At 43.5% G+C, this 27,766-nt stretch overlaps 1 protein-coding gene across 1 annotated transcript in view; it reads left to right on the top strand.

Moving 5' to 3' along the window:
- The window catches only part of ATG4A (autophagy related 4A cysteine peptidase), a 151,524-nt gene that overhangs the window by 26,733 nt on the left and 97,025 nt on the right, over positions 1 to 27,766 (top strand). Inside the window, exons 2-7 of the mRNA XM_086918468.1 lie at positions 2,871 to 2,993; positions 4,490 to 4,561; positions 11,954 to 12,052; positions 17,263 to 17,364; positions 22,322 to 22,394; positions 22,860 to 22,939. Of these exons, the coding sequence (XP_086774594.1) occupies positions 2,871 to 2,993; positions 4,490 to 4,561; positions 11,954 to 12,052; positions 17,263 to 17,364; positions 22,322 to 22,394; positions 22,860 to 22,939 (549 nt within the window). The remainder of the gene's footprint in view (positions 1 to 2,870; positions 2,994 to 4,489; positions 4,562 to 11,953; positions 12,053 to 17,262; positions 17,365 to 22,321; positions 22,395 to 22,859; positions 22,940 to 27,766) is intronic.

The following is a 27,766-nucleotide window of genomic DNA, read 5'->3' as shown; positions in this document are numbered from 1 at the left end:
CGACTAAGAATTATTTGTAATTGTTGGTTGTGAAATACAATCGAGGCAGACAATAGGTGTGCCTAACCTGTTTGAATTCATTTGACATTAACATAAGTTTGTGCTTATTTCTGCAGACAAAAGCCCTTCCATCAGTACATTAAATGGGGATGCTCACTGTATGTGGTCAACATATTCACCTCTTAGACTGGCTAATTAATTACAGGAATTGGAAGGTAAAAGGTGACAATTTTACATTTTTAAAGTGACTGGTGTGGCATTGTTTTATTAACTTATGATTCACTGGAGCTAGAAACGTTTTTGTTAAAATGGGCAAACTATGCAGCAGATGATAGCATATGTGGCAAGTTCATGTTTAGGGCGTGCAGTTACATTTGTCCAGTGGCCCGCTTGTATCCAATTTGGACTCTCAACCTGGGCTTGTCATTGTATATAAAGTGCTTTCATTGTTCTTTTTGTTTTTTGAGAGATGCTGCATCTAGCCTAGTCTAGTGTATCTTGAGTATTATTATTATTATTATTTCCCGCAAGCACCCAAAAATCCGACCCACATTGTGACACAATTTAAAAAAAGAAAAATTGCACGATTCCAGGTGGTGTCTATTGTGCTTCTTCATCTGAGCCTTATAGTTATGACACTATCCCGCGCTGAAACACCTTTATTAATTGTAGGCAAAAGTACACATGCAATGCTTTGTTATTGCAAGAATATGGACAGCTCAATCAAGGGCCAAATTACCCAAGCTGTTTGCACACTTAATGGCAACCAGCATATTACCAAGGGCAAGTTTTATTCTTGATTATAAGTACCACCAACGATGTGCTTTTGCCTCCACAAAGTGAATTTGCCCACGTAGAAATTCTGCCTGTATAGTGAGTTTGTGATAAGAGCAAATCTCCTCTCAAGCGCAGGCTTGTTTGTGTTTCAGGGTGGGTCTTACTATACGTTGGCAAACACTCAGTTGGTAGTTATTCAGAAATGTTTTGAAGTTAAATTCCTCCCTAGAATAGGAATAGGTTTGCAAATTTCTTTGGTTTGGGGGGAGGTGGGGCAGCGGAATGTCAGCAACACAATTTATATGGTTGTAATGGCAGGGAGTATCTTGTGATTCACTTACATTATATTGCAATGCAAAAATGCATATCTGCATCAGAAAGGTGCAACTATAAGAGGATACCTTCTAAGGTAAACATGTCCCTTTTAAAAGGTACACCGTCTTTGTTGTGAGTTGTGAGATGTATCAATTGCCCGATTGTGATCTCTCAGGTATTTTTCTTCTTCCCTGCTTCCCGGTGGAAACGCTCATGGCCAACCAGCTGCAGGAACTGAGCTGCATGGCTAAATACTTATAAGGCCCCAAAGGCGAGACCAATTGCATTGCAAATGCTTGTTTTAGCTTACAGTTATTGCCAGAAAGACCAGGATTATTTTTTACATTCCTTAGATATTTATACAAGAGCTAGAATCTTTCTGCATGTTCCTTCTGGTGCTAAGCAAGAGCAGCCTTTTTTTTTTAAACTGACTTGTACTGAAATGTTCCAAATAACTAGCAAGTTTTTGATGTTTAATTTTGCAATAAAGTTTTTATTTTTATTCTTCATGTTTACAAACATGCTCGCTCTTTTACATGAAAGAGCTCCACACCCAGATTTTAAGTGGTTTGTGTGAAAGTCCCCCTTAGTGTACATGATAAGGATATTGTAAGTCACCTCAGAGTTCCATAAGCTTTTAAAGGAAATCGGCTCTGCTCTTGTTCCACCTTATGGTTCGAGAACTCTTTGGCGACTTGCAATATGCTTATAATGTACGGCAGGGGGTACTTTAACGCTTAAACAACAGCAATTCACTTCCCTTCGGTAACAATCTTTCTGATAGATATGATTACTTACACACTTCCATTCTCCCCAAACGAGGGTTCTGATACTGTTTCATTTTTTTTTATTTCAAGGTATTTTATTAATATTTGTTTTACCAAACAGATACATTCGCATATCCGTTATGAGGTTCCAGCCAACCTTTTTATGCTCTGTATTTTTATGTCCTTTGCACGTGTGGAAAGTTGACAAAAATGTCACTGGTGCATGTAACACCTTTTTAGTGGTCAGCATGTCACTTCCAGTGGAGACGCGGTACGCAGTTGAGGCTGAGCCCTAGTGAGTGATGCCTTGTAAGTACATCTTGTGACGCAATGCAGACTGGGGCAACTCTGCTGAAATATTCATGGGGTTTGTTAGACTGTGTTGGACTGCAGCTGGAGCCTTCTTACCGCATGTGAATTTACAGAACCCTTCAAACATCCTCCAGATTAACAGCATTTCTTGTTTGCACATTTGTGGCCAAAAGGGGGAATCAAAGTATTTCTCAGGGTTGATAGGAGTTGTTTGTGGAACTGTTTGTGTACATCGTCTAATAATTATGAAAAATCTTGGAATGCGTGAAATTCTTAATGTGCCACATTGATTGAAGCCCATTGCGGGCTTGACCTTAAATGCATTGCTTTGTGTTCACCCACTGCTCCTGCTATGCAAGATTGAGAGAATGGGTGCGATAGGTTGACCAAGGCTTGTTTTCATGTAGGTACTTGGTTACTCATGGTTATGTTGTTGGCAATGAGCTCTCACTTCCGCGTCTGAATTTGGAATACAATGTTAGGTAATCCCTTCAGCATATCGTGGTACAGCTAGCTTGATTTCCATAGCCCTCTTTGCCAGTGCAGCATGGCTCAAAGGGTACCCCACTGCCCTTCCATCCAAGTGGACTGCCCATGTGTACCTGATGACAAGCATCACTGGTGCCTCCTTCCCGGAGGAAAAGCATAGTTAAGGGCAGTTGCAAGTAAGCTTGACCGTTTATTCTCTGACTCTTCTAGGGTTACATTCAGTTTTTGCCAAGCGTGGAAATTCGATTACTTCCTCCTATGACAGTCTAGAAGATTTTCCGGATACCAATGAGCCTGTATGGATTCTGGGAAGGCAATATGACATCACAGCAGGTGGGTGCCTGGTAAGACGTAACATGGAAATCACACTGCAGTCCCTTGTGAGCATTAGAGGTGAATGCATGTGCCGAAAGCAAGGAATCTTGTCATAAAACTGCAGCTAGTCTTGCTGTGTTTAAATGAGACTAGCTTCACTCCAGGCTGTCCTCCTGTTCTTTTAGACTTAAACCACAGACCTAAATAGCATTGCAAAACCTTGCATGATTGAGTTTGCAGCAAATGGAATGTAGTAACCGCTTTCAGCATTGCTGCTTGAACCTGAAGAGTCTTCCACATATTCAAATCACCAATCTAAGATCAATGGAAGATAAAAGGGCGCTCCTGAGAAGGGAGTTCTTGAATGTGTCTTATAGCAATGTCAAGCTAATCTCTTGGTATGCCTCAAAACAATACACAAACACTTCAGCCTTATTCTGTTGTTTATTGCAAACCAGTGTAAAGAAGTCAAAGCTGGAGCAACAAATTGCTATATCTAACCTAGTAGTAGAATTCTGAATACACTGCAGATTGCAGACTTTGAAATTGTTTTGAACACAAGCCCGGATTGACCCTATTACGACAATTCATGCAGAAGAAATAAAGGCATTAACTATACTGATTTGTTAAGAAAAGGAGTGCCGGGTGGAGTCCTCCTTGAGGGTGGAGTTAGGAAAGCATCGCAAGTGACATTATTGACCTGAGCATTTGGAGGAGAGCGGCAGAGGCCCAGACTTCTAAGCCAAACCAGGACAAGGGCCAGTAGAATGGATTTGATGAGCAATATATCCCGTTCATTGGGATTTGGCTTTAAACAGTCTGTTTGACATCATCCTAAGAAAGAAGCAGAAGAAAGCAGGCTGCAGTAGCTGATGAGATCAGATCCTCTCCTTGCTGGAGCAGGATAGAAGCACCTTCGTGGTTCATAAAAATGTAACCCAAACTAGAGTAAGAATTCAGCACGGGGCTTTGACAGAAATTGTATAATAGCGTTAAAAGAGCTGATCCATACAAGACTTCCCATTTGACTTGCTTTAATGTCACTTTAAAGGGGGTGCACAGCCCACAAGAGGTTTCTAAAAAAACAAAAAACTATTCTATCTAATACTGTAGCTTACAAGAAGAAATTTGGACTGCCTGAAGTCTTAAGCAAAGAAATGTCATTTTTGATTCATTGTACTAGATCCTACCCATTGATGCTTCTTGACTGGGCTGTCTGCTTCCACATCTTTGGGATTCTGAGATCTTCCAGGTGGCTGACCTCAAACTTGGAGATGTGCTTGTGTCGCATACATTGCAGCAAGTGAAGCAGCACATAATAAATGTGATATACCTTTTGCAGGAAATTGATTATACAAGGGAAGCAGCCGCAAACAACCTTGTCTGACTAACATTTTGTAAACTCAATTAGACAGACCTTGAGCTTTTGATAAACAGACATTGTACAGTATGCTCAGCAGGTATAGCATATTGTAGAGCCACTACCTAACAGGATGTTTCTTTTTTAATTACAGACAAATCAGATTTGTTAAAAGACGTCAGCTCTCGCCTGTGGTTTACCTACAGAAAAAAATTCTCTCCCATTGGTAAGTTTACTTGTTCCATTGTGTGTGCATCAGAGCAAGGAACACAAACTAGCATCTCCTTTCAAGGTGAAAATGCTTGACTTGCATCAACTAAAAAAAGCAAGCTGATGTAAAGAGCAGACGTTGTTTTTTTGCTGCTTATTTCTGTTTGATAGGGTGGGCTAAACCCAATAGAAAGGCAGAGGGAGTAAAATAAGAGATTAGTGGAAGAAGAAAATGATCTGTCCATTTGTGTGTTCTACTCCTCTGGTTCATTTTAGTTTCCACTCCATGGACATACTTCACAGTTCAGCTTTCTAAAGTCTCTATCAAATGTTATTTCCTGACCTTTGTAAGGCGATCAAAAAGGCGATAACTGTGAACTTCATTAAGCTCCACCAAATCACTACACTCAAAGCTACAATGTAAATAATAAATATCTAGCCACCTATGTGCATTTGTGCAAGTAACAATCTTATCAGATGTTATAATATGTAATCTGGGGACACATTAGTGTGTCCTCTGTTTAGGAACTTGACTATTTCAGGACAGCCCTGGCGAACAGTCAAGACTTACTTTTGAAAGTGGAGGGGACCAGACACCCTGATTCGGTATGACACAGTAAATGACACTCAATAACATCAATTTGTAGTCCGAGCGTTACCTTAGAAAAGCAATAAGACTTTAACAAGTGAGAAAATAATCCAATTACAAAGAAGATACATACAAAAACAGAATATGCTGCTTGATTCCGGGGCAGAAATAAGATCCAAAAGTTATTAAAGTTTCTTACCTTTAGATTTCTGTTCTTGTTGGCCCATTTGCCAATTCAGATGGATACTTCTAACTACAGATTTAGAATATCCCCTGCACCAGGCTGGATGTGTATGATTTTTGCATACCAGTAGGTGGTGTCATGTGGCTCCGAATTCACTCCCCTCTGCCCCAGAAGTAATGGCTGAAGCTATATATAGGAACCACCCAAGACAACTGACATTCGTTCCTTCCTTCCTGTGCCTTTGTGCCCTGATCCAGAGCAAGCTCCTAACTTTTTCTTGTAAATTGATGAGTTTTTTTGCTACAAATATATATATATACATACATACATACATACACACATACATACATACACAGCACACCCAATCCAGGAACCCTCGAAATCCAAAATACACCGGAGTGCTTCAAGGCGAGGAAAGAGGAGCCGACCCAAAGATTGCAGTGAGCAAATTAGTTTTTATTTGTGGAAGCTCGCCCTGCCAACATAATGTTTCGGCCTTCACAGAGGCCTTAATCACATGACGCCAATGTGGGAGGGGGGACTATTTAAAGTGCTAGTGCATAGAGAAAAAGGGATGCAATTGGTCAAAAAGGGCGCTTTACAATAGCCATAAAAAGAGGACATAGTAACTACATAAATGCACAATGCCCCGCTTAGTGCTGCACATTAACATCTCTATATAGAATGTTAAAAACATGTAAACAATGCACTCAAATCTACTCCTAAATAGAGACATAAATTATCTTAAAATGTAGATAAAATTATCTGTTGCTAAAGGAAATAAGATCAATTATGGCATAAAATACACATAAATATTTAAAAGCTCGTAATTATATTAAATACAAAAACTGCTTCATAAATGTGCAAAATATGCCAGGCAACAAAAGTGCAAGTGCAGCAGCGAATATCTGACTTTAAATGACATGGTATCAACTAAATATGGTTACCAAATAGCCAGAAAGGAAGCAGCATTGTGTAAATGTGCAAGTGGCTAAGTTGTTTATCAACAAAATGTGGCCCAAGTGGGCTCCTAATTCTTGTATTGACCTGTATACAGAACCCTTAAAGTGCAGCAGAAAAGTGCAAAAAGTGCATTATTATATGTGATACTTAAACTAGTCAAATACAGAGTGATGACTAATTGTTTTTTAGAAGATCATAAATAGCAAATGACTTAGGTTTATGAAAACAGACTATGAGGTAAAAATGTAGCAGCGTGACCTTATGTATACAGGAAACTCGATAGACAAAAAGAATGCCAACCACCATGCTCGACGGCCTGTCAACAGGCTGAGTCATGTGTTTTACATATCGTCGAGAATAATGTTTAAGACCCTCTTAAATGAATCAGAGGCAAATGTAGAAATCCTCTGTGGCGTTAAGGCCACCCGGGGTCTTACTGTCCAATATTAGGATATATTTTGTCTCAGTGAGTCGCAATAGTGCTTCCCTATCACCACCTCTCCTTAAAGGGCCAATGGCATCCACGACATAATATTGTAACAGTTCACTCTTGTTATCATGATGTGACTTAAAGTGCCGTGCAACAGGGCATGATGCATCACAGGTGTTAATGGCCCTAATGTGCTGGAGTATCCGCTTGTGAACCTGCAACTTGGTACTCCCAACATATCGCAGGCCACAGGGACACTCCAGCACATAGATTGCAAACTCTGTTTTGCACGTGAGTTGCTTGTTGATTTTGAGAGGAATATCGGAAAAAGGGGTGATAACCTCAGTTTTGTTAATGTCATGCTTGCAGGCTTTGCAAGTTGCACACTTGCGGAATCCTCTGCTCGTGCTAAGCCAATTGACAGGGACCATGATTTCAGGGCTAGATTTAACCAACTCATCGCCCAAAGAACGAGCTTTTTTAAAGGTGATTAAAGGTTTTATTGGCATGCTCTCTCCGATAGATGGATCATTACAGATGATGTTCCAATGTTTATTCACAATATGTATATGTATATATATATATATATATATATATATATATATATATATATATATATATATATATATATATTTACAGTGTATAAGGCGACATGTCACCTCCTGAAAGTACAGGGTTTAAGCCTTGTAGGAACTGTTGCAAACAGGTGTCTTTGACAGATCCCCATGAGATTTGTCGCCGATGTTTGGGTTCGGGTGATGAATCCAAGTTGTGTGACTTGATGCACCACATCTGGGAATGTGAAGCCAAGCTGTACCTCACAAACACTGCAGGAAGTCGCATAAGACCTGCTCATGCTCGAAGTCGTGGACGGGGACCAGTTCCCACTCTCTGTGCCATTCCCACAACAGCAAAAACCACAGTTGATGGACAGAATGCAGAACAATGTCATACATTCACCCCAGTACAGAGATCAGGGCCTAAATCCATCGTTTTTTTGCACTCCACACCTCCCCATTTCAGACATGGCCATATGCAAATCCGTCTGACCCTGTGCCTCATGGGAACAGTGCAGCCCGAACTGCCCAGCCATGCCTTCCCTGGACCGGAAACAAGCTTCCGAGGACCGGTTTCTGGCATTCCAGCCGTCTTCAGCCCGGCTTGCTTGAATACAGTGGTGTGGAGAGCATGGGACTCGCGTCTGAGCATACCCACAACAGGACTTATTCGTGGTCAAAGTCTTTAGGTAACTAAAACTATCAAAAAGAAGCACAAAATATCCAAACGGATCTTGTCACAGCCTTGACACTCTCTTGAAAAGTAACAAGGATGTCAGTGTGCCCCTCAGTCTCAGTCCCCATCCCCTACCGAAGAGCCGACTCTGCAGCTGATCCCGGTGCACCCTGAATTTTCAGAGCTCTCGGTGATGCCACAACAGATTAAAGTTTTTAAAAAGGCTATACTTTGAATCTTTGCCACCCTACCAGCTACCTCTGGTGTGCCTTTGGGCCCTTAGGATCTGCGGAGGCCTCCCATCTGATTACCACTGGCGACCCTCCCTGGACGCCACCTCTGCCTTCTGAACCCATTTCGGGTTCATCTCTGACTTAGGAACCAACTCCACAACCGGCACCACGGTTAATGCTGAATACTGCCACATCAATACCAGCCCTGTCTCTACGGGAGGATGCCAAACTCATCGTCCTGTCTGACTGTGAAACAAATCCCTCTCAACCTTGGCATAAGACAGTTATGATGGCCCCAGCTCCAAATACTCTGACTACGATAAGGACAGTACCTCTGCCTAGGAGCCGTCCTCTTGTGCTTCAGCAATTTTTCGGATTGAACTCTGACCAGAGTCAACCAGCTTTTGGAGTTGATGGTGGGCATAAATATTCTACATCTACATGTGTGCCAGTTAAGCAGTGGCAGTTGACCACATGCGACCTCCTTCCCAAAGTCGTGGATGTCATCCTTGTGGCCCTATGTCCTGCTATAAAGTATTTGTACGTTGGGACAAATTTGTGTCCTGATGTAGCACCTGCAGTATGGAGCCATTGCAGGCCAAACTGCTGGATGTTTTGGTCTTCGTTTTGTCCTTGACCCAGTAACCACTTGAGTGTGCACAGTTAAAGGTTGGTTATCCGTCAGCCCATTCCACCTTTTTGCATTTACCAAACCAACCATCCTTGTTCAAATCACCTTTTGTGATGCAATTTTTCAAAGGTTTGATAGTTTTCTCCTAAACCCTTCATGATGCCACAGTGGCACCTTAGTTCGGTCCCTATTTTCCGTATTTGTGCCCCTTTTGGGCTATTTCACAGCTCTTTTCTACATCTCCTTATCCTGAAGATGTTTTTACTCATTGCGATAACCTCATCTTAATGCGTGAGTGAGCTTCAAGCTTTATCAGCTTAGCCACCGTACACCACCTTCTTTTAGGACAAACTGTTGCTGAGAAGTAGAGCAGCCTTTCTACTGAAGGTTGTGACTCTTTTCACATTGGATAGTACATCACTCTTCTGATGTTGTTTGCCCGACTCGCCTCACCCTTCAAATCAGAAGGAGAGACTCCATTGTTTGGACCCCAATAGAGCGCTCAGCTTTTACATCAATCGTCTAATCCTCTGTTTATGGGGTTCTCTAGGGCAAAGAAAGGCAAGGCAGTGCAAAAAAGAAGTTTGTTCAGGTTGATAGTCCTCTGTATTAAAATCTGCTATGCAATGGCCAAGAAGCAGCCTCAAGAAAGATTGAGGGAACATTTTACTAGAACCAATACTGCTGACACTGCATTGGCATGCATGGTGCCTCGTGGATATTTGTCAGGCTGCAATGTGGGCAGCACAAAACACTACTCCTTTGACCGGCAGTCCTGAGGGAAAGGACATTTTGGCCTTTCAGTCCTGTGGGACCTTTTGATATATAAAATCTCACTATTGGAGGTTATAGAAGGAGAAAGTATTACCTTCCATGGTACCACTGCATGTAATCTCGACTCACAAATGGTAACCGGATGGTGTACCCAAACTACTCACTAGAAAAAGCAAGGAGAGGGAGGGAGGGACAGACGCACATAAGTGATAAGACGAGAACCCGCACGCACCCTAAGGAGACATGCATCATCATTGGGTTCATTCTTGAACACCTGGCACGCAAGGTGCCTGCTCCTCACTCTGTCCTACATTGGATGATATAAAACACCTCACGCTCCTCTCCTACGGGGGAATGGTACCCCACACTGGGTACCTTGAGGGCCCAGTGTGCAAGGGGGAACCCAATGATGAAGCATATCACCTTAGGGTGAGTGAGGGTTCTCGTCTTAACACTTATGTGCGTCTGACCCTCCTTCCTTCTCCTTACCATTTGATTTATGTCATTCCACAGACCCACCACCGTGGAAGTTACTTATTTAGTATCTATTCTAAAGGCGAAGAATCTGCTGTCCAAAGTATCCATCACAAGAACAAGTTACTTACTTTCGTAAAACTGTTTCTAGTGGATTCTCAGTCTAACCACAGACTCTTTATCACCCTCGGGGTTCTGTGGAAAGGACTATTTCCCATATAGAAAGGTCCTAATTCAGAGATCTGCAAACTGGTACAAGCAATTGGATTTTGGGTTCTGCATCTGAGGGTGCGGATGGTTTCTAGAAAAAACTAACAGCGAGCTTGAGCAGCACCAGTATGCCTCTCGAGATGTCACTTCTGGTGCATAGCAGAGTTGATGTAGAGCCGCACAATACAACCTACTTTCACACAGGGGTTATATTGAAAAATCTTCCTGATCTAGTCTAGCGCCTGGGGATATCTTAAAGGAGAGGAATGAATCAGCAATTAGATAGAATGAACACCAGAAAGAGCTTTCCCGTAAATAAGTACTTGTTTATATCACTGTGACTTGGTGCTCTGAAGTCAGTAGCTCTTAGCATTAGCTAAGTTCCCTCAAAATGATTATAAAGATGGGCATGGGATATAGATCCTGGTTGCCAGAGGAGATAGGATAAATGGTGCTAAATCTCTAAAAATAGGCCAGATTTAATCTAATAAATGAAAAAAAATCTTCCAACATAATTATGCTCCCACCTACCAAAGTCTTCAGTGCAGGCAAGTGGTCATGTGCCGGTGACCTGGTGTCCAGTTTGGGACACTCCTCAAACAACTTGAGTCCAGTGACAAGTTAAGGATCAAAGTGGTCTCTGCGGCAGGTGGGTCAGCTTGGAAGTCATGGCTGGTTCACCCATACGCAATAATCCCCCTTTGACACCGGAGTGTTAGTGTCTACATGATATTGGCCTGCACTTCTTGTTTCCTTGCCCCACCTAAAACTTCCCCTCCTTTAATGCCTTCCACACTAGAAGCGTGATGATACATGATAACGCACTGCTGCACAGTATGGTTCTGCATTAGATTAAAAAATGAATAACGAGTTTTTTTAAAGAAAAAGGATGAAAGTGGTCCCTTTGCTTTTTAACTGGAGTGGTTTTTAAAGATATTTGTTTGTGCTTGCTCATCAGTGCAGCCGTGCCATTCATTAATTGTAAACGTGGTGGCCATATTGGAATGGAGTGTTACATTTTCTATTGCGGTCTTACCATCAGGACTGTGATGATTTAATCAAAACGGTGAATGCTCAAGAACAGTCTAGCAGCTGCATGAAGGGCAGCCTTTGAGCCCTGCTTATCTAGTTGTTGAGGAGGACCACCTCTTACCCTCTCTTTCTCCCCAAAATACCACCGTTTCCTTTGTTCAGCATTGATACTATCGGAACTAGGACCACTGATTTTGGAACAGAATTCAGGCTGCAAAATGTCATGTCATTGTGCGGGATTCGACGCTGGTAATGTGCCCCTTCATCCATGTTTTTTTACACATAGCTAAATGTGGAGCTCGTAATTCAGTACCATACCCAGTATATTCGTAGCAGTGTTGAGATTTTAGACTGAAATTAAAGGGACTCGCTGATTCCGCCCTGCTAGTCTTCATACTTGCTGCACTGCAATATATAGCAAAACATTTTGTGGAGTTCAGATATTATTGTGGGCACTTCTTTTCGCCAACTCTGCATACATTTCAGAATATTCATGAAAAAGTGCAATACATCAGTGATGGAAGCTGTTATATTTCCTGTAAGCTGTTATCTGCCAATCCCAATGCATGCTGTGCTGTAGGTAGGCATACCTGTATGTTTGCTCAGTGAATTCGATTTCAACTCTGCATTGCTTGCTGGTCTTTGTACATTGTAGGAGGAACAGGCCCTTCATCAGACACCGGCTGGGGCTGCATGCTGCGATGTGGACAGATGATGCTTGCACAGGCTCTGATCTGCAGGCATTTAGGAAGAGGTAAGTGAAACTATATTGCTGTAAGAAGAACAGGTGACTTCTGCTACAGGATCACCTATAGCATCTGTGATGAAATCTGTAAGAAATTGGATTATTATTTCGAGTGGGTGGCTACGCACCTCAACGAATAATCACTGCTCTTTTCAAAGTAAACCATCAAAGTCACTAAATTAACCTGAAGTTAACCCTCCGCATCTATGGCACAGGGCAGACAGGCCTAATTTAGGACACTGTGCAAAGTATTTATGCAGTCCCAAAAGAGTAATAAAGTCAAAATGCAAAGCAATAAATATCCCAAACCGATTTAGAATTTCTTAATAAAGAAAATGACACCAACATGACAAAAATCCAATAAAGGAAACCAAAGATATGTTTTTTTAAACATTTTTTTTAAATTATTTTTTTTATATTTATTTTATTCGGAAACCTCATATATGTCGTTTTAGATCAATACAGGCATGGGCCTACAACCCCACGGGCCGGCCGCTAGATAATATCAAAACCTTGCAAAGTAAAAATAACGTCAGCTCAGCATCTCCGGGCCGGAGTCATAGCAAATCGAAAGAGCAGGATTTATTTGTAGGCATGTCCACAAAATAACAAGATTTGAGAGGATTCCATTTTATAATATGGGAAAAGGATCCTATGACATACAATCAAGCAAAGTCTTATTCGAAGCAGGTCGCGCAACAGGATATTCGTTTTCTGTACAAGCGTGATTAGAAAGCTGCCGTAAAAATGTGTAAATCAGAATATGCAGGTATACAATAACTACGCGCTAACTCGGTGTCCTACCCGTAGGGTCAACAAACAATATAAAAAACACATAAATGCACGTTGCAAGATTCTATCCCAAAAAGAACAAGACTTGACCCCCCATCTGAACGAAGGTATATAAGAAACAGAGAAAAAGAGTATAAGTAAAGAGAGAAAGAAAAAAGACCATAGAAACAAAGAAAGACGAAAACAAACCCCACCTCCAACCCCCCACCCTGCATACCAGCACGGCCCACCCCCCCCCTATAGGCATGCCTGTCGCCCCAAAAACTGAAACCCCATTTACGAGAAAAAGGGAGGAGGACCCTTGTACCCGCCCCCTGCCCCCCCCCCCCCCCCCACCCCACGGCATCCCAGAAAAGAATGTAAGCTCCCCAAAAAGGAGGCGCCCATCATCATGTGTCCCTCTCACCCCCCCATAGTCACACTAACGAGCCAGGTCCCACATCACCACCGGAATCACCAACTCAGTAAAACAAGCCAGAAAAGCTCATCCTTGAACAGTTCGAGCAAGAGTAAGCAAACTCTCCAACGCAACAGTTCCACAGGCAGACGAGCCTGGTGACCAAACTTGCTGCTTAGGAGCCACCCAAGTGCTCGGCGGAGGCAGCAGAACAGTGAAAGGACCGCTTCGCCAGTAGTCACTTTCAAATAACGTGAGGACCCGGCGTTGCTGTTTGGTGGCGAGCACATAAGTCTGAAGTTCAAAAAAAGTGTCAGTCGTGCAAATCCGACCGAAAAGCTCACTGTTCTCAAAATCCAGCACCTTGCGCCCCAGGGAGTCCTCGGTGACCAATAACTGAGCGCAGACGGGCACCCGACCCATCGTGCTCCCATCTGCGCCACCAGGTCCCATTTCAGGAATAATAGACGCCAGTGAGTCATGGAGGGCCATCAATCCACGGCTCAGGGAGGAGTAAAAATCATCGACGGCCAAAAGAACATCTCCTAATGTGTACTCCCTTTCTCCGCTATCGGTGGTTGCAGTGCTCCTCGCCTCTGGGCACTCCCCAGGCAAGGTAATAGACATCATATCAGGCATCCGGGGTCTTATTATTACCTGGTAGTCTATGTTGAGGTTGGAGCAAAACCATTTAGAACCCTCAGTAGTGCAGCGTCACCAATCCCTTACACGCCATGCCTGGGAGAAAGATCCATATCCTGACACTGGCCACGGCCGGCGGGCGGTCACACTGAGGGCTAGGTCGCCCTGGGCAGCCCACCAAAGAAGACCTATGTGGGCGGCAGAACTGTCGTTTGGTCCCGGGTCATCCAGTGCTGTGAAAATCAGCCAAATGCGTGCTGTGGGGCTCGGGGCATTCGCATCGTACTCCGCTCGTGTCCGCCTGCAAAATCGCGCAAGCTATGACTTCCGACGGGGTCCACCGGTCCTCTCTGCCTGGCTGCGGCTGCTGTTGTTCGACTCCTCTCCGGCCACGTCACAGCTCGAGGTCCCGGATTACAGCTGGCACAGGCCACATTCCTCGCGACGACGTTTCTTGGTCCTCCGAGCTGACCGCAAACTCGGAATTACGCGGTCGGGCACCGCTTCACCTTAGCTGTGCGGGGGTATGGTGCAGACGCAGGATTAATAATATCAGGATGCTAGGGAGGGAGAGGGCGACCGGCGGAGCCGGGCTCTTAAGCTGCCATTTTGAACGCCGTCGTGATTCCTCCCCCTTTTTAAACATTTTTAAGTAAGAATAGCGCCAAGAAGCATAAAAGTGCAAATGATTGTCAATGGTCGCAGTAGACCAGAACAGAGGCACAATTTGACACTGACTGCGATGGAGCACAGGTCAGATACACCAATTAGGTTCGTCCTAGGTCCAACAGTTTGCCTTTTGGCTTTAGTCCTCTAATTCCTAATCAACTACAGGAGCAGACTTCTAAAGCCCCCAGGAGCTCAGAGTCCTACAGACTCACGGCAAATTAGGCAGAGGCCAAACAGCAGGGTCCAGTTGAGGCCCAGTTGCCACTGGCCATTTGGGAAGTTGTAAGAAGAGGTCTTTTGTAGCTTGTTGTATCCCTATATATTTAACAGGCAGTCAGTTGTATTACCATTGGAGCCCACTTCAGGGCTCTTTTCAGGTAACAGAGAGCAGGTTCAGTACTCTTTTGATCTTCCTCAGGTGCAAGAGTGTTCTGCAATTGGGTGCCTGGTGATGCCACATTAATGCTAGGTATTGGTAGTGGGTAGTAATGACTTTTAGACAATTACTAACCAATTGTGTAAAAGTTCCTGACTCCCTACCTTTTTTTTAGCATTTTTAAGATGATAAAACTCTTCAGCTGCACTAAACTTGGGATCTGAGGTCTCTGGGTGTATGTAGGGAGGGTACTATGGAAATCCCATTGCACTCGCATCTAATACCAAAATCTAGTTTGAGATGACCATGATACCCCCAATAAACCAAGAGACAGACGTCTGGTAGAACAAAGCAGGCTTTCTCAGAGCTAGACAGTGGATACACAAAAATTGTTTTAGCATCCTGTTTCCCTTCCTTTTAAGTGTTCTCCCAATGTAATATGTAAATACCCAGACACAGACATCCGACAGATAAACCAGGTCTTCAGCAACGAGAAAGTAGATACAGAAGGATTGTTCTATGTGCACTCCCAGTTTTAAATTCAAACCCAGCTCACCTGTCAAGCAGAATTTCTTACATTAGGATTTCACACTGTAATGTCTAAAAGCATGACGCAGTCCCGCCATGTATATTCTATCAGGTTCAGAGTAGTGATCTCTGCCCATTCAAGTCAGCTTATTGTTTGTTCCTAGGAGTCACTGCACACCTTTTTCTCACCTATTCAAATGCTAATTACTGCCTGGCAGACATGAGAACAAATGCAAATTTAGCTTCCAAAAGTTACCTTGTCCTAAATATTTATTAAAAATCTGACTTCACTTTTGAATTGGGTTTTTGCTAACTTTATAAAATAGTTGTTTAATTATGTTTAATTATTTTTCTGGCTAGTCTCATCCCGAGATACAGTATTAGGAATCTTAATCTGTACTCTGGTTTTCTACATACGACATCAAGGCCAGGTCTTTCGTACATCACAGATATCTGCAGTTTAAATCTCTGGGAGAGAAAACAGATAAAACAGGAAAGTGAGTATTTCCCAGCACGTTAGTGGGGCAGTACCTACCTTAAATTCTGGCACATTGTGTCTCTAACTGAATTAAAACCAAAATACATGGTGGCGAATCATTCAACTTAGATTGGCGGCTCTTCTTCCATAATTTTGTAACATGGCAGGCCTGAACACAGAGACATGGAGTGAGAACTCTGCAACTGTATCAGTGAAAACAGGATGCTCAACTACTGGAGGTGCAGATGGACGATCTGTTTAGGTAGATGCTTTCATATATACCTGGTTATCAGGATGTTACCTTCCAGATAAAATGTCTTCATTTTTGCGTCTGTAACTCGTTGCACACAGCCTGCCAAACCATATGCTCAGGCAATGCACCCTGGACTTGCTTCACATCTGTTTTTCACTATGTGAAGCACTGTCTGTGTGCAGGGATGTGGCTTCCCCTCCTATACTCCCATCTCCCTCTTGTGCCCAGCACTGGCCCCAGAACCCAGCACATGCGTTCAGTGGTTTCAGAACCGACAAGATACATCCCTCAGGCTTGTATTCACAGCATATTTTATAATATGTGCAGGCGATGTTGGTCTTTGCAGCGTGCTGGCTTGACACCTGATTTGAATTCATCATGGTTCCATTCTTTAAAACATATTTTGTGGTTATGTGTTCCCTTTCTCTTTGGTTACAGCAGGTAGCGCTAGATCACATGCTTACCATATGTGATTACTGTTGCTTCCGGTCTGTAGGGAAGACCATTTCCCGGAAAGGCATGCACTTTTACCAATGTTGTTTTATCAGTGGTTGGTTATTAGCAGCAATTAATTACTAAGAATATTAGAGCCACTAACCACGTGACATATTATTTGCGGTTCACTGTTGTGCTCTTTTGGTTGTACCTCACAGATTTAAGATTTATCTAGGCAAGATCCTTCTAGCGTTGCAACTAAAAATGTGTTTTTGTGTGTGTATGTATATATCTCTTTGAAGAAGTGCTTCCTCAGTGTAGCCCATTGAAAATATGTAATATTAGTGCCTTTTTGGCCATTGTTTCCTCTTCTCCCCTCCCCGGAAACCGTTCTCTGATTCATTGCACCTTTGTTTGCATTACTCTGATATTTCCAGCTCTTCCTAAACGTGCCTTTGACTTTTGAGTTTGGTCAATGGAGCGCATCCCACAATGCCTTTGGAACAAGCCATGGTGGTTTAATGGTGTGGTGTAACTTGCAGAAGATGTACATTGTGAGAAAACCCAGTTCTAATACATAATTTTCAAAACCAATATTTACCATACAACCTTATAATTTTTTTCTTTTTTTTAATCTTTATTTCTCTAGATTGGAGGTGGGAGATACACAAAAAACAGCCGGATAGATACCGCCGAATATTGCAGTGTTTCTTAGACCGTAAAGATTGTTGGTATTCCATTCACCAAATGGGTAAATACACTTCAATGTGCTGGTCACCATGTGGAGTTGATATTTTATTGAGATCTTCCAAACATTCTTTCGCACTCTTTAATGTAGTTATGACATGAGATCTTACCCTCTTTTGCAAGTATGATTTTATGTTTGCAACCAGTAAATAAAATGTATGTCCCAGGTTCACTTAAATTAAATACCATATACTGTTACCACATTTTTATGGTTCTTTACGGTTTTTTGTTTCATTTCTGTGCGTAACTCTTTTACATTTGACTACACAAATTCTTACATCCTGATCAGAGCTGCCTTTGAGGTTCACAACAAGGGATGGATGCTAAAACAGGAGTATTTATCATTTTGTGTTGGTCAACTAACTATTTTATGCTTGGGATAATAACATTACAACTGCTGCAAGCATCTTCCAATGCCTCCATTTGAGAAAACAACTCCCACACATATATAGGGGTGAACAAGTATCCATATTTCCTCTTTGGAAAAAACAGTTTTGTATTCCATGAAATTCTTAGTGCAATAGAAAATCCAGAAGTTTCACAAAATATGATGGAACCGTTTGCAATTGTGAGTCAATATGGAATGTATCTAAAAAGATATGGTTAAGAAATTTCATTGAAACTGTGAAAGTGTGCCTCAAACTGAATAAAAAGACGCACAAATGGTGGCGGGAATGCAGAACAAATCAAACATTCACCCCCAGTCAAGAGATCTGGGTTAAATCCATTCTTTTTCTCACCATGCCACCCAGGTTTAGACCCAGCCATATGCAAATCAGTCTTGACCCTGCTCCTCATGAGAACAGTCCAACCCGAACTGCCATGCCAGGTCCTCACCGGACAGGATACAAGCATCCTGGGACCGGTTTCGGGGTATCACCCCTCATCAGCCACGCTAGTTTGAAGTCAGTGGCACAGCAAGCAAGGGACCCACGTCTGGACATGCCTATCCCACTTAGGGCAAAAAATGCTGCAGCAACAAATGATGGATGGAATGCTGAATAAATCAAACAATCACCCTCAGTCAAGAGAATGGGATAAATCCATGGGGAGCAGGGTCAAGACTAATTTGCATATCACTGGGTCCAAACTGAGATGGCATGGTGGGCAAAAGAACAATGGATTTAACCCAGATCTCTTGACCGGGGGTGAGTGTTTGAAAAGTTTCATCACTGCGTCCATCTTCTTGTTGTGTTTGCTCAAACTGAATAAAGCAATAAATCTCTCTTTTATTGCAGCACTGACCCCATCCAAACTAAGGGCTTGATTTAGAGTTGGGCAGATGTGAGACATACGTCAAGAAGTATGGGATGTCCTGTCCACCGTATAGACTTCAATACACTCTTAATAGCGTGGATTGGACATCAGGTGCACTTTGGACAACGTTCTGCATCAAACTCTTACTCTACCCCTAAATCTTTAGAGTGGCAATTATATATACACCCTCCCGCCAGTAAACACACCCTCACCTACCTGCCCTTTGTGCTATCTCCATGTGAAAAGTCAAGAAGAAGGTTGACCGTCTCCCAACCCCCAGCTATTTTAGGGAGAAGACACTCTCCCCTCAACCAACTGAGCAGATGCCGATTTATCTCATCAACTTGTGACACATCACCAAATCTGCATATGAAATCGCTGTGTATCTGAATTGTGTTTTAACCCCTTTCTGCCAAAAGCTGTGTCTTCATTAATGAAAATGCCACAAGAGGTTTTTGTCTAGTGACCGCTTATTAAATGCTGAAGGAGCTGCTTATTAAATAAATTTTGTGCTTAGCTAGGTGTGAATGTCTCCAAGGGGCTAAAGATGGTGCCCTTGTTCTTTTAAAAAAAACACATGCAAAGATAGTTTATGTGATACAAAAATACACCAAATGTATTTTATTTGATGAAGGAGCACTGTAGCTTTAACATGTATATAGAGCGTAATACTGATTGGATTTAAAAGCTTATTACTTTGAACCATAGATTTTAAAGTATATTACTTTGAGACATTTCTAATCTCACTTGCTCTTTTATGTATAGAAAACATAGGTGATTTATCAAAAATAATATTTAAATATAAAATCCTTTTTTTAGCTTTCATTTGTTGTTTTGTTTGGGCTTGTGCAGCAATTGCAGAGCGCTAATAGATACATTTCTAAGTTAACTTTTCACTTTGAAATGGCCCCATCCCCATACTTTTTCCCTGTCTGTCCCTCTTTGCTATGTACAGCAATGCAAACCTATATTCTGTATACATCGATGCAAACACCCAGTCCTCCATCCCCTTTCTTCCCCTGATGACAGGTCCTAACTATAAAGATACATTTACTATCATTCAGCTCAAATCAATTATCAATGCCTGAGATTAATTTGAGCATTCCACCCATGTGTTGTTGTCATAGGGCTGATGTATGCCTCTGTTCTAAAGTCCATCATTGCCTGTCCTCTGACTGGTCAACGTGTAAGATGGGATCTATCCCTTAGTCCATGGGATCGTACACTGTCGCCGACAGTCAAATTACGGGTTGCCAGACAAAGACAGTTTTTAAACGTTGTGTTAAGTTTAGTTTATATAAGCTGGTCTAACTCATGACCTTCATCCTTCCAACGCCATCCTCTTTTCACTGAGCTCCCTCCTGTGCTCCTGACTAACGAGTCAACCACGAGGCTGGCGAATTATCTTAAAAGATACTTTGCATTCAGCAATAAACATGCTTATTTTATGTTAAGTGCCTCTATTAGAATGGATTATAGAACCCACCACAATTTGAAATATCCTGAAGTGTCTTAGCCTGGTTTTGACCTTACTTCACTGAAGCCTGTACACTCTGCTGCACCCGGCAACCTTCCCTCTGAATTACTTTGCTCTATTCTTCAGTCTACGTGATTGGTGCCAATTCACTAAATTTTGAGACCACAAGAAAGCAACCCCATAAGTTTATGCATAGGTTTACAGCACAAGGGTATTAAGTCATATTTGAGGTAGCACTCCTGTTACTAGCACTGAGAAGTAGGTTCCGAGCACCAGCCAGCACTATGCAAAGCTATGAAATACATTAATACATGGCTTCCAGGTTTGGCAAGGTGATGACTTCTCTTTTGATCATGGCCATCTTTCTGTGAATCATGCTTCACACGCGAAATCTGACATGGGTTCCTTCTGGCTTTCACAACAAGGTAGGTAGAAAACAAGGTTATATGGATGATTCTCCATAAAACATTATAGAAATCACATAAAACAGTAATGGTGTAAAATTAATTTAAAACCCATCAGCCCAAACCATCAACCCCTCCCCACTGTAATCCATCATTTGAACTCTGTTTGACAGAACGTAAAAAACGAGCAATTCCTACTGCCACATCTAAACAACGCATATCTGACAGCAATTCTACAGCCTTCCTCCTTTGTACAGTTCTCTATTTAAATAAACAAGGGTCTTAAAAACTTAATGCAGCGTGAAAAATAAAAAGCACAGTCCATAATTATATGCAACAAAGAACATTTTACATTCAGGGGGCAGGGACAAAAAACGATATTATCCTGGACCCTGGCCAAACAAGAGCAGGATGAATGGAATGGATTACATTCCACTCTTGCCCTTTCACAACAACATGTTGAGTTACTGGCCCAGTTACCGTAGAGCCAGCCATACCCCCATAAAAATACCCATTAGATGAAAGAAGCTGTGTTCCACAGTCCGTGGTAGGTTAACCGTAGGGAGAAAATGGTCTTTAAGAGGAGCAAAGTAAGAGTGCTCGTGAATGGATTGACACAGCTGTAAGAGATGGAGCTAGAAATATATCTAAAGGCCCACTATGGGGCAAAGGGTAGGATAGAATCGTCAAGAGTCATCAAATATTTGACATTCATTTGTCCTTGTACAAAATATACCTTGAAGTGGATATTCAAGCATACGCATGTGGTTAGTCACACCCCTGGTCATTCATGTGGTTCAACACCTACACAATGGACCAACTGTTGGATCACAAAATGATACTTTTAGCAACTGCTATCCCCATATTATCACTGGTACCAGGTTGGAAAATTGTTCTAGGTGTTGATGTTGGACCCTATGAAGTGTTGAGGTTCTCACAGCACCCTCTTTGCGCACTCCTTCAAGGACCCCAAGGACAGAGCTGTTCCATTGATGTATCCTTCTCTTGGCACCCTACCTCTTGCAGAACATTACCCCAAAGGCAATACTTCCTGCAGTGAATAGTTGGGAACATTGTAGACCACCATTAATCAGTCTATCTCTCCTCTTTAGCGCCACCCCAGTGGAAGACACAAAACGCCCCCCCACCCCCATCAAGTCTTGTTGTGTACCTTTGTATAGATGTGCCAAGTTTGAGATAGACTATATACCTAGTCTTGCAACTTGATAAGCTTCTTTCAGGCAGTGTTACTTTGTGTGTGAGGTTGCCATATGATATGCTGGCCCACGATGGAGCTTTTCGTTCTGTTAGGATTGGAGACACGTTTAAGCCTCTGGGGTCACCTCAAAGATCAGCTGCATTTGTTTATTTAACTGGGTATCTTTACAAGTCCCTCTCCACATTTTTGTATTTGGTTGTGACAGCACATCTACTGATCTACAATCAAGAACTGATGGAGACTTACATAAAGGAAAACCATACAGGAGGGAAATGGGGAAATGCTCCATGGTGTTGGCCACACTCCAAAATGCACAATTTGTTTTGAAGAGCACATACCATTCGCACCCTAAGGTGTGAAGTATCCCCAGTACTTGCTAATTCGAGGGGACCTGATGCTCTACAGTATAGAAGATATTAGTTAAATAAAACATCCTTATACAACCTGATTTCATACTTAAATGGCACGGTTCGGTATGCTTTAAACACAATAGGGCTTGCTTGGTTACCCTGGAGTCTGACCTTGCAGCTCTATGAACTTGTTCTTGCCTTTACTAGCTTCATTGGATGCATTTCTCACCAGCATTATGTTTTCATGTTTCTAGCACAAATGGGGATTGGTGAAGGGAAGTCGATAGGAGAGTGGTTTGGACCGAATACGGTGGCACAAGTTCTAAAGTAAGTAACGTAGCGCCGTTTAGTTGCATTTGATCTCTTATTTAGTGAACCTGTTGTAATCTTAGCTGGAATATTCCTACTACTGGTGTAAAGTGTGTTGGCCAGCAAAAGTCATTGTGTTGCACAGATGAGGAAACTCCTTGAAGAGTCACTTGCTAGATCCCACCTTGCTATTTCATGGAATAGTAATCCAGGACCATGGTCTGCCGAGAAGCGAAGATCCAGGATGTTACAAGTTTTTTTTTGTGTGTGAAAGGATTTGCCATGGTCCACAACTACTCCTGATAAATGCATCTATAAAGGCCCATTATTAAATCATTTAATGTTTCTTAAAAGTCTTACTGTCTTGTAATTACTCAGTTGTTTTCTTAAGTCGATCTGTTGCATTTTCTGTTGCTGTACTCTATTGCTTTCTTAAAGACCTCCATAATTCTGAATTAACATTCCATTTTACACATCTTACAGGAAACTTGCTGTTTTTGATGAGTGGAATTCTTTGGCAGTGTATGTTTCTATGGACAACACGGTGGTTATTGAAGACATCAGTAAGAATTCCTTTTCTTATTGTGAAAAATGTTTTTGTTTTTGATAAACTTCCTTGGCGCTTTACCTAGATCCTTCCTTTGTTTAGTAAAGCACTGGTGGATGAGTCTTTAAAGGGACTTTCAGAGTTAGAGCCTTTTTTATTTTGAATACTGTGCTCTACTGTATTATATACTCTGCATTTATTCTTCTTACCACCATGTAAATAGACTCCTAGAATGAAGAGGATTTGGCTGTTGAGTTCATAGAGTTCTGCTTTGCGTGAGGACTGCAGCTTCTTCTCTTTGGTGCAGATGGCACCCCAAAGAAGGGCAGGTTGTGTACACGGACAGGCAGCTCCCACTCTAAGATGCTGGATTGGGGGTGGGGATTCTCTTAACCAACACAATATCTAAAGTAGTGCTTGGGTGGGTGATCGAGTGGACCACATTCTCATGCAGTGTTGTACCTCCTGAGGCACTGCAACAGTGCAGGAAATAAAACCATGTGCATTGGTTTAGCCTCACCTAATGGAGTACATCAAATGTTACCCATATGTGACTTCAAATAAAGGTTTCTATTGTACAACAGGAGTCAACTTTATACAAGTACATTATTCTTGAGTTCTGTACATTTTTAGTCTTCTGAATACTTTTAGGAAAATACACATAAGGTCCAGTCAGTATGATGTCTGTGGCTTTTGACTGTATTAGCATTAACATCAGACGTTACCCATACAGCTTGCGATGACCATCGCCTGCACAATGAATTGAGTAACTTTTTTTTTTGTTGTAAAATCTTTATTTTGGTTTAATAAAGAACAAAGAGAAATAACAGCGGCAATCCCGCACATCGTCCCACGCAGGGGGCATAAGTATAGTCTATTAGTAATGATGCTTAAGCAACAGCAGGCTGCCAATGGGCAGAATAGAAGGCCAGTGTTATTCGGCTAAAGGAAGCAGATTTAGGCTAGTGCACAGTCCCCAAGAGCCATCAAGTTAGATATGCCGGTGCCAGTAGAAGCCGCACATGCATACAGATTATCGTGTCCGGATCTGAAAGGCCTTATCATCTGTGTGGGTGCCTCAAACAATAAGTAATAAAAAACAATATCCCCCCCCCCCTCCCACCCCCCCAGTGGTGGCGACAACAACAATCATTCAACGTGGTCCTCTGTTAGATCTGAAATAAATGGAGCGCTTGTATGGAGGATGGGCAAACTGCAGATGGTAACCCCTTGGAAAGATAGCGGACCAAAGGTCCCCAGCGGAACTGGAAGTCTTTGAAATTGCCCAGGAAGATGTCTGCCACTCGCTCCAAGCTAAGTAATTTCCAGAGTCTTGCGTGCCATAGGGAAATCGCCGGAGCCTCCTGCTTTTTCCAGGCTGACGCCAGGGTGAGTTTGACAGCTCCAAGACGAAGCAATATTGCGCCACAATGCTGACCACTCTTTGTCAGAAATGTCCTGCCCCAGAAGCTCTTCCCACTGTCCCACTGTCCCATATATCGGGGACGGGGCGACACTGCCGAGGTAAGTAGTAGTTGGTAAAGAAAGGATACAACCCCCTTCATAGCTGAAGTCCGGAGAACGAAAGCCTCAAAGGGTGAAGGAGGTCTCGTGGCCGCATCGAGGACCCCAGGAGAGGTGGCCCAGTGAATCATCTGGACATGGTGGAATCGCTCCGACGGAGGGACTTCATAGTCCCTCATACAGTTATCAAAGGTGAGCAGAGTATAGCCGTGGAACAAGTGGGTTAGAGCCCTACATCCTCCCTCCCTCCACACCTTGAAAGGCCCCTCCTGTAGTGCTGGTGGAAAATCCGGGTTAAAATGTATAGGTGTGAACGGAGACTGGAAGGTGGTCCAAAGGTCATCAGCGGCCAACGTATCCCACACCTTTAGGGTGGTACTGGTGGGAGTGCTGATGTAAGCGTTCTGGGGCCTGTCTTTCTTGGGTTTCCAGGCCAGGTCCCAAATAGACCTACCCGCCACACTCCTGTCCATGTGTAGCCAGTGTTTCTCCGATGTCTGCTGGGACCACTCCACCAATACTCGTAATTGTGCCGCTTTATAATACAAATGCATATTGGGAAGGCCCACTCCTCGATCCCCCCGCAGCCGTCTCAAGGTTGCAAAAGAAAATCGCGCTCGACCCCCCTGCCAAATAAACCGGAGTATCTTGGTCTTAAGGCGCCGAAAGAAGTCCACATCCAGAGGTATGGGGAGCACCTGAAAGAGATACATGTATTTGGGGAGGAGGATCATCTTAATGGCGTGAATTCTGCCCAACCATGATATGTATTTGGGCTTCCACCGATCCAAGTCCGCCCGGGTTTTTGCCAGTAGAGGTGGAAAGTTTGCAGAATATAATTTCCCAATTGTGGATGTCAAACGGACTCCCAGATACACGATCGAGCTGGAGGCCCAGGCCAACTGGGTGAGAGGCCGCACTCGTTCCACCTCCGCAGGTGAAAGCGTGAGATTCAGAACAATATTTGTCGAAATTGACCTTGAAGCCGGCCACCTCCTCAAAGCGCGATAATACTCCCTGAACATGTGGCAGAGAGTGAGCCGGGTCCATAATAGAGAGCAGCACATCATCCGCAAATAGAGAAATTTTGTGCTGTTCCCCAGTAAAGGGAAGACCCCGTATATCCCCGTGCTCCCGCACCGCCAATGCCAATGGTTCAATGCTCAGGGTAAAGAGCAGGGGGGGAAGAGGACAGCCCTGCCTGGTGCCACGTGAGTGCAAGAAAAAAGCAGACAGATGGCCGTTTACCGAAACTCTAGAGCGGGGAGTCCTGTAGTTCGCTCTCACCATTGAGAGGAACTTATCCGAAAAGCCGAAGGCAGCTAAAGTGTGGAACAAGAAGCCCCAGTTCACCCGGTCGAAAGCCTTTTCAGCGTTGAGGCCTACTAATACCGCTGGAATCTGGAATCTGTTAGCTTTCTCTATCAAGTGGACTACCCGCCTAGTATTATCATGGGTCTGACGCCCCTTAATAAATCCAGATTGGTCCGGATGTATGAGTGCCGGCATCAGATCCTGAAGTCTACTAGCAATAATCGAGGAATACAGCTTGGCGTCGATATTGAGAAGGGCTATCGGGCGATACGAAGAGCACTGAGCGGGAACCTTCCCAGGCTTAGGTATAATTGATATGACGGCCTCAGCCATCGAGCCGGATGCTGCGCCGGATTCAGCCATGTCATTAAAAAGGGAGACCAGAAAGTCGCACACCTCAGGGGCATACGTCTTGTAAAAGATGGCAATATAGCCATCCGGCCCCGGAGCTTTATGGAGTTTCAGATTTTTAATGGCATCAAGCACTTCGTCGCGAGTGAACGGGTCAGTTAGTAGATCATTCCACTCCTTTGAAACCTTCGGAATGGGCAGGTGTCGCAGATATTCCCGTTGGGCCTCGGAGTCGAGCGTGTCCCCAGCATAGAGGTCTGAGTAGAAGCGGCCAAAGAGGCCAGCCTTGACCTCATCCCGATGCTGCAGCTCACCCATCGCATCTTGAACCCCTCCTATGTAATCCAGTTCCTTTTTTTCTCTAAGTTGACGTGCCAGGTGTCTCCCCACCTTATTCCCTTGGGAATACGAAAGATGCCGCAGTCTCAACAGGATGAATTCCGCCCTATTATTATAGTAGGCCCTCAGTTTCCCCCTAACCGCCGTCAAGGGGCGGAGGGTCAACCTAGATGGATTTAGTTTGTGAGCTTGCTCAAGGACTGCAAGTTCTCTCTCCAACTCCTCTCGTTCTTTTCGTCGCATTCTATTGAGGTTAGCGTTAAGAGCCAAGCAGGTGCCCCTGAGCGACGCCTTAAAGGCGTCCCAGGTAGTGGATATTGACGTATCGGATACAGGGTTGAGAGCAGAAAACTCCCTAATAGCCTTCCGTAAATCCCTGCTTGAAGTATCGTCCCTTACAACTGCCGCCGGAAAGTACCACTTTCGAAGACCGTCACCTGGCGGCGACCAGCGAAGTCCGAGCACGAGTAGACTGTGGTCAGAGACTGACAGCGGGAATATGCTAGAGTCATGGACATCTCCCCTGAGGGCCTGACCAAGAAAGACGTGATCCAGGCGAGAGTAGGTGTTGTGTACATGGGAGAAAAAGGTGTAATCTCGGGACAGAGGGTGCATGGAACGCCAACCATCAATTAAACCTAGGTCACCAAGGAGCCGCTGTGTCTCTGCAGAGAATAAACCTGCAGTGGCCGTCTGGGGTCCAGAGCTATCCATCTCTCTACTCCACACTAAGTTAAAGTCCCCCATCAGAAACAGGTGCCCCTCAACAAAGTCACCCACCTTCCGCAGCAGGCCCTGAAGAAAGCCATTTTGCCCCGCACTGAGGGCATACACCACAACAAAAGTGCTCAGTCTACCATGGACCAGACCCTTCACTATCAGCCATCGGCCTTCTTTATCGCTGCGCACGTCCATAGGCTGAAAATGAAGTGCCGCCCGAAAGAGAAGAGCCACACCCCTGTGTTTCGTAGAAGCAGATGATCTATATATGAGGGGAAAATGCTTATGCCGAAGGCGAAGTTCATCCCTATGCGCCAAGTGAGTCTCCTGGAGACCCACGATATCAAGCTGGTGGTCATTCACATACTTTCACACCTTCTGACGTTTTTGCGGTGAATTCAGGCCTTTGACATTCCACGTCCCAATACTAAGAGGCATCATGAGACAACCACCTCCCCCTGCTATTCCCGTACCACCCCACCCCACCCCACTCCTCTACCTCCCCCTTCGACGATCTTAGTCAACACGGCAGAAAGATAATATGCAAAGGTGTCCAAGAGCGTAAGGATATTGGCCATCCCATTTCTCATCAGAT

Source organism: Lissotriton vulgaris, chromosome 4_1 (genome assembly GCF_964263255.1).
Source record: "Lissotriton vulgaris chromosome 4_1, aLisVul1.2, whole genome shotgun sequence".
Lineage (NCBI taxonomy): Eukaryota > Metazoa > Chordata > Amphibia > Caudata > Salamandridae > Lissotriton > Lissotriton vulgaris.
This window is presented reverse-complemented; position numbering and strand designations above follow the sequence as displayed.